This window comes from Macrotis lagotis, chromosome 5 (genome assembly GCF_037893015.1).
Source record: "Macrotis lagotis isolate mMagLag1 chromosome 5, bilby.v1.9.chrom.fasta, whole genome shotgun sequence".
In the NCBI taxonomy this organism is placed as follows: Eukaryota; Metazoa; Chordata; class Mammalia; order Peramelemorphia; family Peramelidae; genus Macrotis; species Macrotis lagotis.
In genome coordinates this window covers 109,435,700-109,448,592 of record NC_133662.1, presented here as the reverse complement: position 1 = coordinate 109,448,592, position 12,893 = coordinate 109,435,700, and the positions used below count along the sequence as shown (strand labels likewise).

Sequence of the window (12,893 nt, the reverse complement as noted above, 5' to 3'; positions counted from 1 at the left end):
TTGAGAAAGGGCAATATTAATATAGTTGAATAGTTTGAAAAAAGTGAAAAAGAACAAAATTAATTTTACTTGAGATTAATGAAATTAAAATTTAATTTAATAAAAGAAAAACAAGTTGTTTATTGGATTACTAGTGAAACTTTAGCAATTTTAACTCATTCTTTTTTTATCTAAATAAAAATGTTTTAAATTTTTTTCCTCTATTCTTGGATGTGCATTGATTTCCCTGTATATTTGGTTATCTCATAATATCGACTAAAATCTGCATTAGAAAAAAAAAAACACCAGAGAGGTGGCAAGGTATGTTGGAAAATGCCCCAGTTAGGAGAGCTAGTCCTTAAGTGGTGTTGCCATTAGTTATGTGATCTCAGTTAAATTCATTGGATCTCAGTTTGAACTGGGACATTTTATCTAGGTCCCTTCAACTAACATTCTTTAACTAATGAATTAATTCAGATCCATATTTATACTTCTAATGTCAACTGTAATCATTTGGCAATCACTATAGGCTCCAAAATACTTTAGTTTTTAGTGCTTGGAGGGTAAATGATAGAGTACTTGAACTTGGTTAGTATTTGTGAATGTCACTCTTTGTATCAGGGGGCTCTTATTCAGTGGTCTCAGAAGTAATGGAAATAATGAAGGCTGATTAGAGGAGAGGGGATATGGAGACAGAACTGGATTGTATATTAAGTTCCTTAAGTCCAGTCCTGGAAGTCTACCCATTACAGTGTTTATCTTCATCATTTGTGATTAGCATATTTAAAGGTCCCCGGTATGGGAACACTTGTCTAAGACTCAGCTTCCTTTATCATCCTGAGTATAAAATGAGTCTCGTCCCAGGTAACATTGAACACTCTGAATTAGACATCAGAATAAGGCTGGTTCCTTAACTATCATAGGTGATTCCTCATCTGTTGAAGCCATGACTAATATCAAGGAGGAGGAGGCAATTTGGGCAGAGGTATCTTTACATCTTCTGTTGCGTTTACCAGAGACCAGTTTGTATATCATCACCCCCTCGAGTAACATCAAGAATTTGGGGGTCTCTTATTATTCCTTGTTATCTGAACTGGCAGAGAATGTTATATATGTTAAGAAGTAACAACAGGTCCTTAGTGAACGTGTATCAGTTGTTCTTTCCTATTTATTGGACTGTTTGATCTTTAACAAAAGAGAAAAAAAGGAAGAGATTTTCCTTGCCCTCTCACTGAATTTATAGGGCCGCATTCTCCATGTAAATTTGTTTTCACCATTGTAGTCAAACCTCTTTTCTACTGAAGTCTCTGAGTAACTGGCATTCAGTAAGAGAAACTGAAAGTTTGGAAGGGAATTACAGGTTTATTACAATTTAAGTATGTTATAATACACATTCATAAACAGGATTTTTTTGCCTCCAATTGATTGAATTTGGCATGAAGCCTTCTCTTTGTAAATGGCTTTCTCTAATTAAAGACATAAATACTGTCAGCATGGGGCAAAGAGTCAATTCTATATTCATACATCTTTATGTATTGACATATGGTGAAAAAGTATTATTAATAACCTTCAAGAGTATGAATTTTAATTTTTTGATGGAACATCAAAATAAATATTAAAAATATGAAGCTGTAAAAATTGCTTTAACTTATGAAGCTTTGAATTCGATAGGAGTCCAAAATAGAGGCTCAATGGTCCAAAGGATAAAGTGCATTCAATCAATTCATGAATGAAAAAAAAATAGTTCATTTTCCATATTAAGGCATTCCCTCCAATGCATCCATTTTTGCCCTGAGTTCTGGTCACTTGTAAATGAGAATCATTTCTTGCTTCTGTCGCCATCATTCCAATACTGCTCAGTTTGCATTTCTGTAAGTCGGGAGATTGTGCGATGAAATGCAAAGATTTCCTCTTCTCCAGTAAACATGGAGAGTGATTCAGCTGAATCCTAGGTTGGAGAAAAGAAAGTAAAAACTTCAAAACCTGTGACAAATATGCAAATAGTATTTTTTTCATTAGATAATTTATTTTATTTTATTTTAGATTTTTGCAAGGCAATGGGGTTAAGTGGCTCACCCAAGACCACACAGCTAGGTAATTTATTAAGTGTCTGAGGCCGTATTTGAACTCAGGTACTCCTGACTCCAGAGCCGGTGTTCTATTCACTGCTCCACCTAGCCACCCGATAATTTATTTTAAAGCTATCACACACTGTCTTGAGATATTTCATAATTTCTCAGAATATATCATGTGATAGTACCCAGAAGAAACTACCAAGAAAAAAGTAGCAAGACAAATATAAATATAAATATAAATAAAAAATGTGTGTGTGTATATATATATATACATATATGTATATATATACATATATGTATATATATATATTTTGGTTTTTGCAAGGCAATGGAGTTAAGTAACTTGCCCAAGGTCACACATCTAAGTATCTGAGGTCACATTTGAACTCAGGTCCTCCTGACTCCAGGATTGGTGCTTTTTCCACTGCACTTAAAAAATGGTTTCTGGCCTTCAAAAGAGGCCAACACACACAAAAAAAAAACCTCTTAATTTAATTGGAATTTCCCTATAAAATCTTCCAAAAGGAAACTTTAGGCAGTAAGTGTGTGCAAGGTAGTAAATAATGGCAATGTGGAAAAATATTACTGCCACATAAAATTTGGAAAGACTAAAGCACCCATGGGAATTTTGATACATTCTTAAGACACTTAGAACAAAGCAAAACAAATTTCATTTTATCAAACTGAGGAGGAAAAATTCCAATTTCAGTTTAAGGATTCCTGATGATAGGATCATCAATTTGGAGCTAGAATTGAACTTAAAGGTCCTCTATCCCAACCTCCCCATTCTACAGATAAAGCAATTGAGCCCAGGAGAGATGAAATGGCTTGTCCAAAGTGTCATGTGGGGGGAGTAAGTTGCAGGGCTGAAAACAAATCTAGTTTTCTTTTCACTATACCTGCTGCAGCATTTGATAGTTTTTTTTCTAGGAGTTAAGTGAGTTAGCTGTGATTGCTGGAGTCTGGGGTCACTTCTGAAGATGTTGGGTTTAGGGGTCTCACCTTTTTGTCCTAGACCATGGTTGATGGATTATAGATACTTGCTTGCATACTGTTCTTTACCAGATACCAAGTCTAATTCATATATCCCAATATTAATTCTGTGCAAGTAAATGGTGAAACCTCTTTATGTCTTCTCATCCTTTGGAAATAATGGACACTTGGGATTTTCCAAATGGGGAGGGATAAAAATACTTGTTGGAGTCCATCTAACACAGACAAGTCATTGGTTTTCAACAAAACCTTAATGAAAAACCATTTCTAACCTATCCCTGAGGTCACATTCTTTCTTATCTCAAATTTCCTATCTAATCTTTCCTTTCTCAAAAGTCCTATCTAAAATTTTCTATATCAAAAAAGATGAGATCTGAGGTCCTATCGCATTTGAATTTAGGTATGCAATAAGAAACCAAAATTCTGGTGATTTACAATACATTCAAACTGTAGACATATATACATATATAAATATATATTATATATGTATGTATATTGCTTGAAATGTTCTTTTGCAAATGTAAAAAAAGACAACCATCAGTACTAATATCTCAGTATGGCTTTTACAAAAATAACTTTAACAGTTCATAGTACATAGGTCTATAATACAGTTAGATATTTCCATAAGTGGATTCAAGTGACCATTGAAAATGTGATTTCATTTTGTCAAGCATAATTGACCTGATTCTTCCAAGCCCTGAATATACCCTTGTTAAGAGATGAATATATGGGGTTAGGAGACAAAGCTTCTGATAAAACTGACCAGTGATTAATGTTGGCCCTGTTACACAGTTGAAAAACACCATTCCATCTCTTTTGCTAGGAAAAAATCCCATGACATCTTTCTGACTTGGCTTGAGCCCAATTACACACAAATCCTCTGGGTTCCTATTAAGCTAAGGCCCTGAATAAATGGGCTAACACTGTGGTGGTCTGGCCTGTGCCCCTTGATTCTTAATAACAGTAATAACAACTTGTCCTTCTAGAGTACCTGAAAGTTAGAAAAGGTTTTTCCATATAATATTTCACTTGAAACTCACACCAACTCTGTGGAGTTGGGCTATTATCGTTCCCACTTTGAGCAAGTTTAGTTTATCCAAGTGTCTTTCAGTGGTGATGGGCACCATATCAACACACACACATACACACACAGACATACCTACACAGACACACAGAGGCACATATATGCATACAGACACAAACAGAACTACACACATACACATAGACACAAAGACAGACAGACAGACAGACACACACACACACACACACACACACACACAGCCACACACTCAGAATAGCTACTTCTTGTTATAAAGCATCTGTCATTGATATTTGAAAAAAGCAGCAAAACAAGGGTTAAACCTGCACTACATTCCTTCTCCTAAAGTGTTGCCATGATATCAGACCAAAACCCAATTAAGCTGTTTTATGATAAAAGGAGATTATGTTAATGTTGCCTACCTGGCTCAGCCCCAAATCATCCATCAGTGTTCTGCTTTGCTCCAACTGACTGTCATGATGTTGAAACAAAAATAGGCTTGACAGCGGTGCGGATGCAGAACAAATGATGCGTACCTGCAAGAGTGCAAAATGAGGAAGCTAGGCCATTTTTTTTTTTGATCTCATATAGACGAGGAAAGTTCCTATTTTCTGGGCAATCAAAATCATCCATACCTGCCATCCTAGTTATCTAAATATTTACTTCTCTGATGTACCTGGCTAATTTTCCCATTAGTTTTTGTTAGTTGTAGAAGGACTTGAATATGCACTTTTTGCTGACATCAAATTCCTTGAAGACAACAGTCAGATGGCCACTTCTGTGCTGCACAAGTGACTGGCTTAGGTCAACATCTAGACACCACAGTTCTATAATGCATCTTTATTTCCATCAAGATATTTCTAATGTATCCTTTAAAAAGGACTCAGATTTACACTATTTCCAGATTACATAATTATTTGAGTGTGAATACATAATCCTATATAGGGCACAGTTTTCTCTCTTCCATTAATTTTTTTTTATCTATTAGTTCAAGTATGATACAATATTTTTGTTGTTTTTAAATATACTGATTTTGATTTTTTAATTCACATTCATACAACAACTCTGTAAGGGTACAGAGAAAGTGCTAACCTGCAATGATAAAGGAAATTCCTTATCTAGAGCTTCCTCTAACAATGAATTCACAGGTCCAGTTCCATTTCATCCATACAGATTTAATGAGGTAACAATTACTTAAATACCTATTCATTCAATAAATAGTTATAAAACATGGGAGACAAATGAGGGGAAAAAATAGAATGTTAAAACTTTCTGAAAAGAAAAACTTGTATTTTTGTATGTGATCCTGACACTGAATATCTGGTATCCACAAAGCTTTTTCATCTTGTCTGATATACCTGAGCAGGATCACAATCCACCTGGAATGGGGACCACAATAATGACTCACTTTCTATGACTTCACTCTGGGATTATGCTATGCTAAATCCTCAATTTATAAATGGAGATAATCTGTCACTTGTTCTTTAGAATAACTCTACACTCTCTTGGCATGGTACATTGTTTAATCAAGACAAGAATTTTCAATCTTACTGCAAGATAAATCTTTTTTTCCCCTTTAAATTAAAAAGAGGGAAGGAAGTAGGTGAGGGGAGCAGTATGGTCTGCATAGGGATCTTTACTAGGAGGAATCTTCACTAAGGTACTACTTACTTAAAACATGAAAAATATAAGAGCTTAACAATATTTTCTCTCTAAGTACCTACTGTCAACTTCCTAGTATACATAACTCTACTGAAGCATCCATTCTTTTTTTTTTCCAACCTAAGTCTTATCTTGAGTCTTATTTCCTCCACCCGGGCTACAATGGAGTAGAAAGTATTGGGAATAGTCAAGATAGAAAGGGACAAAAGACTGATGTGTTTTCCTACCAGCAGTTGAGAACTGTATTTGTCACAATAGGAATCTTACACATGTGCTTATCACTGTAACCGAAATGTGAGCCTATTCTTCCCAATGGACACTGCATATTTAGGGGAAAGTGTGACCTAGGTTTACAAAAGGAATCTTTTTTAGCAAGTATTCCTACTATACTGCCTTAGTAAATGTCTTTACTAAGAGCTAATTGCGCTTGAAGACTCATGGCAAATGTGGAACCTTCCAACCTTCTAATTTATAGTCAGAGTACAAGACTATAGAAACACAAAGTAGCAGTTGCCCTTAGCATAAGTATGAGTTGAAGAAGTCCTACAGTGGAGAGTAGGGGATGAGCTTGTGCTCTTAATAGAATTTTTTTGGAGGGTCATTATTTAAATTAAAGAGGCTAGGTGGTACAGTGGATAGAGCACCAGCCCTGGAGTCAGGAGGACCTGAGTTCAAATCCAGCCTCAGACACTTAATAATTACCTAGCTGTGTGGCCCTTGGGCAAGCCACTTAACCCCATTGCCTTGCAAAAGCTTAATTAATCAATCAATCAATCAATCAATCAATCAATTAAAGAGGCTTTTGGGAAGCTACTTTCTCGGATTTCTTTCCTGGTTAAAATCTTTTCTTGTGAGTATAATAGGAAAAGCCTCAGCTTGATACTTTCAAGCTTTTGATAGATAGTAGGCCCATATCCTATTTTACTCTACAGTATCTGTTTCATTTTCTAACCCTAACTTCCAATATGAGTATTTAAGGCAAAATTTCTGGACTCTAAACTTTTTTAGGGAAAAAACCCCCAGAAAAATAGCAACAATTCACAAAAGATTGAACCCTATGATCACTTCTGGTAAAGGAGCTTCCCTGAATTTGAGATCCAGTCTTATCTCCTGAGTCTTGAATCTAATAGTATAGGGATAGTTTAATGTAATGATTCTGCTTCCTGGGAACTAAGTGGACTAATGAAAAGACAGGTCCTGGGCTCTGTCTTCACTTAAATAACCCCATTCCTAATGATAAAGGCTGGGAAATGATTAGGAAAAACCAGCCTCCAGTAACTGGTTGGCATTGTCAGGCAGTGCCTTGGCCCTCCTAACCCATAATGTGAAAGCCTCCAGGCACATTGGAAGGTGTCTCCCTTTTCATGAGGTCTTACAAAGGAAATAAGTGCCTCTTTTACTTCTCCTCACTCTCTCCCTGTTCTTCCCTTTGGTTACATCTCTGGCCCCTTGTGTCTTTCCTTAGGGCAGGGATTCTTAACCTTTCTTGGGTTACGGACCCTTTTGGGAACCCTTCTCAGAATAGTGCTTTAAATGCATAAAATAAAGTCTATAGGGCTATAGAGGAAACCAATTATGTTGTATAACCATTATTAAACTATTCAAAAGACCAATTCCCCAGTTCAAGAGCATCTGCCTTAATTAAGGGTTTGCTTCCTCTTCCTTTCGACTTTCAACATCCCTTCTCTTTCCTCCTTCTTGATAAGTACATCTCTTGGACACCATTGGTCTACAGCTTCCCTCTCTTGGTTGTTGATGGCTAGCCTCTACACATGGGTTAAAATCCTTCCAATTTGTGCTTAATTTCTGTGCTGAAGCCTTAGAGAGGCATAGAGCACTAGTTAAATTATTCCAGCTTATAATCAATCTTTTAGCCTTCTGTTTGTTTGAAACCTGATTAAGTTGTATTACAACATGGGATGCCACAATGTACTTCACTAAGACCCTAAAAATGTGTTCATGGGATTGTATTCTACTAGAGCCTGAGGATTCCGTGTGTGCTAAGGAATATTTAGGCTTATCTGTAAATGTGTGGATAAAAGAATGCATTTGTTGAACTGAATTTTTGCTGAACTGAACCAATGATTCAGAGTTATACCCCCTTATGTTTCTATATGGGAAGGATGATTGAAGTTGTCAGGTGAGATGACCATATATCATGTCTACAGGGTACACTGGCTAGTTGGCAAGCTCACTGAACAGCTGGCTCATGAAGAGGTCTGTCATGGGCCTTAAGGACATTCTAAGTTTTTTTTCTCCTTCACTTAATAGCATTTTATTTTTTCTAATTATATATGAAAGATAATTCATTTTTACAAGATTTTGAGTTCCAAATTTTTAGCCCTCCTTCCCTCCTTTCCCTTTCTTCTCCCAAGATAGCAAGCAATCTGATATAAATTATACATGTACAACCATAACATCCTAAGTTGAGAGAGAAAATTTTCTTTTCTGCTCACCTTAAAGTCATAAAAGGTGTCAATAAGAGTTATAAATCTTCGCGTTTGGGTCCTTTTTGCCAGTGTAAGTTGAGGTATGTTTCGTAAAAAAACTGTATCAAAATTCTTTGATAGTTCCAAATAGTCACTGGCTCCAAGAGGCTGCAATTTAAGAAATTAAACATTTTTAAAAATTAAAATAAATCAAATGAACATAATGAGTACTTTCTTTGGAAATCATTGAAAGTCATTTGAAAAGCACCTTATTTTTCTCCTTTTCATTTGTGTCTCTACAGTTAAGATGATAACTGCTTAAAATGTAAAGTTTTCTATGTAAAGTAAATATTGATCTAGAAAGTTATATTTTCAAAGTCTGTTTCAATTCTGGGCAGTTCAATCAGGTTGGTCTGGGGCCAAACAAGGAACTGGAAAACAACACTAACTCCTATAGTGCTAGGATCTGTTACAACTTTAAGCAAGACTAACTGGGTAAGCATTTCCAATGGTGGAATACATATGACTAACTTTAAATTGAAGATATGATCATCTTTTTAACTAAAAACATATCCACCACACTAATTCATTATTGGTGGAATTGTGAGCTAATCATTACAACATTCTGGAGAGCAATTTGGAACTATACCCAAAGGACAGCCAAACTGCATATACTCTTTGATCCAGTAATACCACTACTAGGTCTGTATATATCCTAAAGAGCTCATAAAAAAGGGAAAAAGGGCCTATCAGTATGAAAATATTTATAAAAGCCCTTTTCACAGTCGCAAAATATTGGAAATTGAGGGGATGCCCATCAATTGGGGAATGGTTGAACAAGCTGTGATATATGAATGTAATGGAATACCACTGTGCAATGAGAAATGAACAAGCAGATTTCAGAAAAACCTGGAAAGACTTGTCCAAACTGATGCAAACTGAAATAAACAGAACCAGGAAAACAAAGTACACAGTGTCAACAACATTGTGTGATGATCAACTGTGAATGGCTAAGCTTTTTTTAGCAGCACAATGATACAAGGTAAGTACAAAGGACTCATAAAGGCAAATGATATCCAATCCAGATAAAGAACTGATGGTTTCTGAATGCAGATTGAAGCACAGTTTTTCAATTATATTATTCTTACTCATATTTTTTCTTTTAATCTATTTCTTCTTCCACAACTGAGACTAATATGGAAATATGCTTTACATGTTAGCACATATATAAACTATATCAAATTACCTACTGTCTTCAGAAGAGGTGAGAGGAAGGAGAAAAAATTGAAATTCAAAATCTTGTAAAAATGAAGGCTAAAATTTTTCTTGATGTGTATGGGAAAAAATAAAATGCTATTAAAAATTATTATTATTTTTTAGGTTTTTGCAAGGCAAATGGGGTTAAGTGGCTTGCCCAAGGCCACACAGCTAGGTAATTATTAAGTGTCTGAGACCAGATTTGAACCCAGGTACTCCTGACTCCAGGGCTGGTGCTTTATCCACTACACCACCTAGCTGCCACTATGCTATTAAAAATTAAAAACATCTACAATATATTATTACATTGCCTTAAGGGAATATAAAAGGGAAAATGAAAGAAAAGTGGGTAGGGAATGGTAAGAGTATCTCTAATGATGACCCCCCCATCACTCACCAGGGTTAGGTAGGCTGTCTGCTTCTCCCCTAATCATGAAGCATAAAGACCTTGCTTAATAACTTTTCATTTATCATTTTCATCAGCTATTACTTTAATTTGACTAAATTTAAACTTTTTTCCTTCTAATTTCTTCCGACAACTAAATATCAGTTACCACTTCAATATAATGATTATTATCTAATATTTCACTCAGCATTACTGTATACTTTTGAAAAGGAAAAGATGATGTTTCAGGATAAAAGCCACAGGAAAATAATTTAAATTCTCTTCTAAATAAATTGTGGTAAATGATCCAATGACCAAGGCAGTTTGTGACCTCTTAATATAGGGACAATGAGGCTAGAACTAGAAATTCTAAAGCTAAAGTCAAATTCAGTTGAATTGGCAAGGGTGTTGGGGAAGGAGGGAGATAGAACATAGTTAAGGATAGTACAGGAGAGACAGTACAGTGCCAAGAAAGGATATAGACCATCCCACTGACTTTAATTTCAGTTTAAAGAGCATGTTTGAAAACTCCTGAATTCCTAATCCCTGGGAGTGGCAGCTGGGGAGTGAATTAGTGAGAGGGAAAGACCCCAGGAGAGAGGCAGAACCTTTTTAGGGCAGTGAGGTTCTAGGCAGTGCTGTAGAGAAAGAAGTAGTGCTCCATCTTTTCCCATACCACATTTTTACTTGGAGGCAAAGCCTCAGTTGTTTCCCTCTCATCTAAAGAGTTAAAAAGTGCTTAAATCACATAGAATTATAAAAGTTCTTTCTTCATACATTTTTTATTAGAGGTAGGGGTCCATTGAGTATGAAACCTTCACCTTCTGTTCTAATAAACTGAGATTTTTGGTTGTTCAGTCACTTTTAAGTTGTGTCTGACTCTCTGTGAATCTATTTGGGTTTTTTTGGTAGAGATACTGGAGTGGTTTGCCATCTCCTCCAGTTCATTTTACAAATGAGGAAAATGAGGCAAACAAAGGTTACATGACTTGCCCAGGGTCATATAGCTAGTTAGTGTCAGAGGACTGATTTGGATGCAGGGAGTTAAAAGTCTTTCTGACTCCAGATCTGGCACACTATCCGCTGTACCACCTAGCTGCCCTTTATATTGGGTTAGTTTTATGGAACTGTTTGTGTGTGTGTGTCTTTTAAAATTCTGTTATAAGGCATTGCCTTCTGGAAGGGGTTGGTGGACTGGTAAATCAGAAAAATGTTGGGAGTTTAAAAAGAAAAGATATCAATAAAATTGATATAAAAATTAAAAAGTACTACCCAAAGCTAAGAGCTTGTTCATGAAATAATTTTTAACCCTCTCTTACAGAATGTGTCATATATATACATATATATATATATATATATATATATCTCCTACATATCTGCTCAAGTACTAATGGAAATATGGAAATCATAGTCAGAAAAGATCATAGAGATGATTTACTTTAACCCATTCTTGAACAAGAATTTGCTCTAGAAAATCCTCTAATGTAGAAGTGGGGAACCTTTTTTCATTTAAGAGTCAAAAATTATCAACTTAAAAATCAACCTGCTAAATTCATCAAACTTTTAATTAGTTTACCCCTAAAGAGTTCCCAGATTTATTGAATTTCGAGTTCTGCTTGCAATTGCCACATCAGTGCCAGACCAAATGATTGGTTTGGATGTTTGCTGCCCCTGCTCTGATGGATAGAGAACCTGATATTTAACTGAAATTTTCCCTTCTGGAATTTCTATTCATTGCTTTTAGACCCATCCTTAGAGGCCAAGCTGAACAAGTCTTATTCCATGAAAGCTCTTCAACTACCTAAAGACATTATTTATCATTTATCCACCTCATATCTTCAATGTTCTTATTTAGTTCTTTCAGCCCACTTATCTTTGCATAGAGTTAGTCAAGAGTCCCCACAGTTTAAAGTGTGTTGGATCTGGAACCAGGGACCTAGTTCAAATCTCAATTCTATTTCTATCTTGGACAAGTCACTTTTGCTATACAAAGAATGGCAATGATATGGAGTATTGGACCCGGAATCAGATTGACCTAAATTTCATTCTTCCTCAGACCCTTACCATGTAACTCTGGGCAACATGAAAATTGGCTTTAAAGGTCCTTTCTAGCTCTAAATCTGAGTCTATGATCCTTTGGGCTTGTCAATATTATTCTTAAAATGTGGTTCTTAGAACTGAACACTGTGTTTCAGATAAGCTCTGAACACATTATTCAACATTCATCATATAGCTCGACAATGTTTTTATTTGTGAGCAGAAGACCTTAATTCTCAAGGCAGTAATCCCACTAAATGAATAACAAACCACAAAGAACAAGCACATGTCCTTCCTTAGAGCAGACAGCTTCGGGTCTTTCCAACTCATTCCAGTTATGAAGAGGTAAACCACATGATGAAATGGGGTTCATCCCAGGTGTGTCCTTGACCAAGGTCAAGGTCAGTTGTCTTAACTCAGAATATGAGAAAAAGTGTTGGAGGCTCATACAAGAATAAGTGGAATCAGATTAATTTCAGAACAACTGGAGAAGTCCTTCCAATCTTCTCCCCTGATCCCACAGTATTTATGCCAGATTATTTGAAATTTGAAGACATCTAGCTAAACAAGAACCTCTTTAATTATAAATATTCTGGAGAGCATTAGAGAGAAGTTATCAATCATTTACATCGTAGTAGAATTTAATTCAATCAGACTCCTTTCTTAGGACCTAGCTGAAATCAACAAAAACTAAAGCTATATTTTGAATCACAGCTGGAACTAAGGGTAGGCAAAGTAAACAGCTGCTCAAGGTACAGTAATCAGAGACACGCAATAAGGTTGATTTTTCATTTCATATTAATTTTTATGAATGCATAAGTTTTAATTCCAGAAATTTCCTCTGTATTACATATACATTGCTCTCTGTGTTATATATAGGCATTTACTTGATGATGGATCCTGTTCCTTGACAGGGAGAACAAGGCCTAGGGAGCCTTGACACCCATGGTCAAGTATCTGAAAGGCTGTTATATTGTACTATTCTTGACCCCAGAGAGCAGCATGACATCAGTTGGGAGAATGTGCTGGAACAGGAG

General features: G+C 35.8%; 1 protein-coding gene across 4 annotated transcripts in view; it reads right to left on the bottom strand.

The window, feature by feature from the left end:
• Positions 1-204: 204 nt before the first annotated feature.
• The window catches only part of AFG1L (AFG1 like ATPase), a 221,398-nt gene continuing 208,709 nt past the window's right edge, over positions 205-12,893 (bottom strand). For all 4 annotated transcript variants that reach the window (XM_074187295.1, XM_074187294.1, XM_074187292.1 and 1 more), the window contains 3 exons: positions 8,205-8,345; positions 4,509-4,622; positions 205-1,927 (listed from right to left, as the gene is read on the bottom strand). In XM_074187295.1, the coding sequence (XP_074043396.1) occupies positions 1,799-1,927; positions 4,509-4,622; positions 8,205-8,345 (384 nt within the window). In that variant the 3' untranslated portion in view covers positions 205-1,798. The remainder of the gene's footprint in view (positions 1,928-4,508; positions 4,623-8,204; positions 8,346-12,893) is intronic.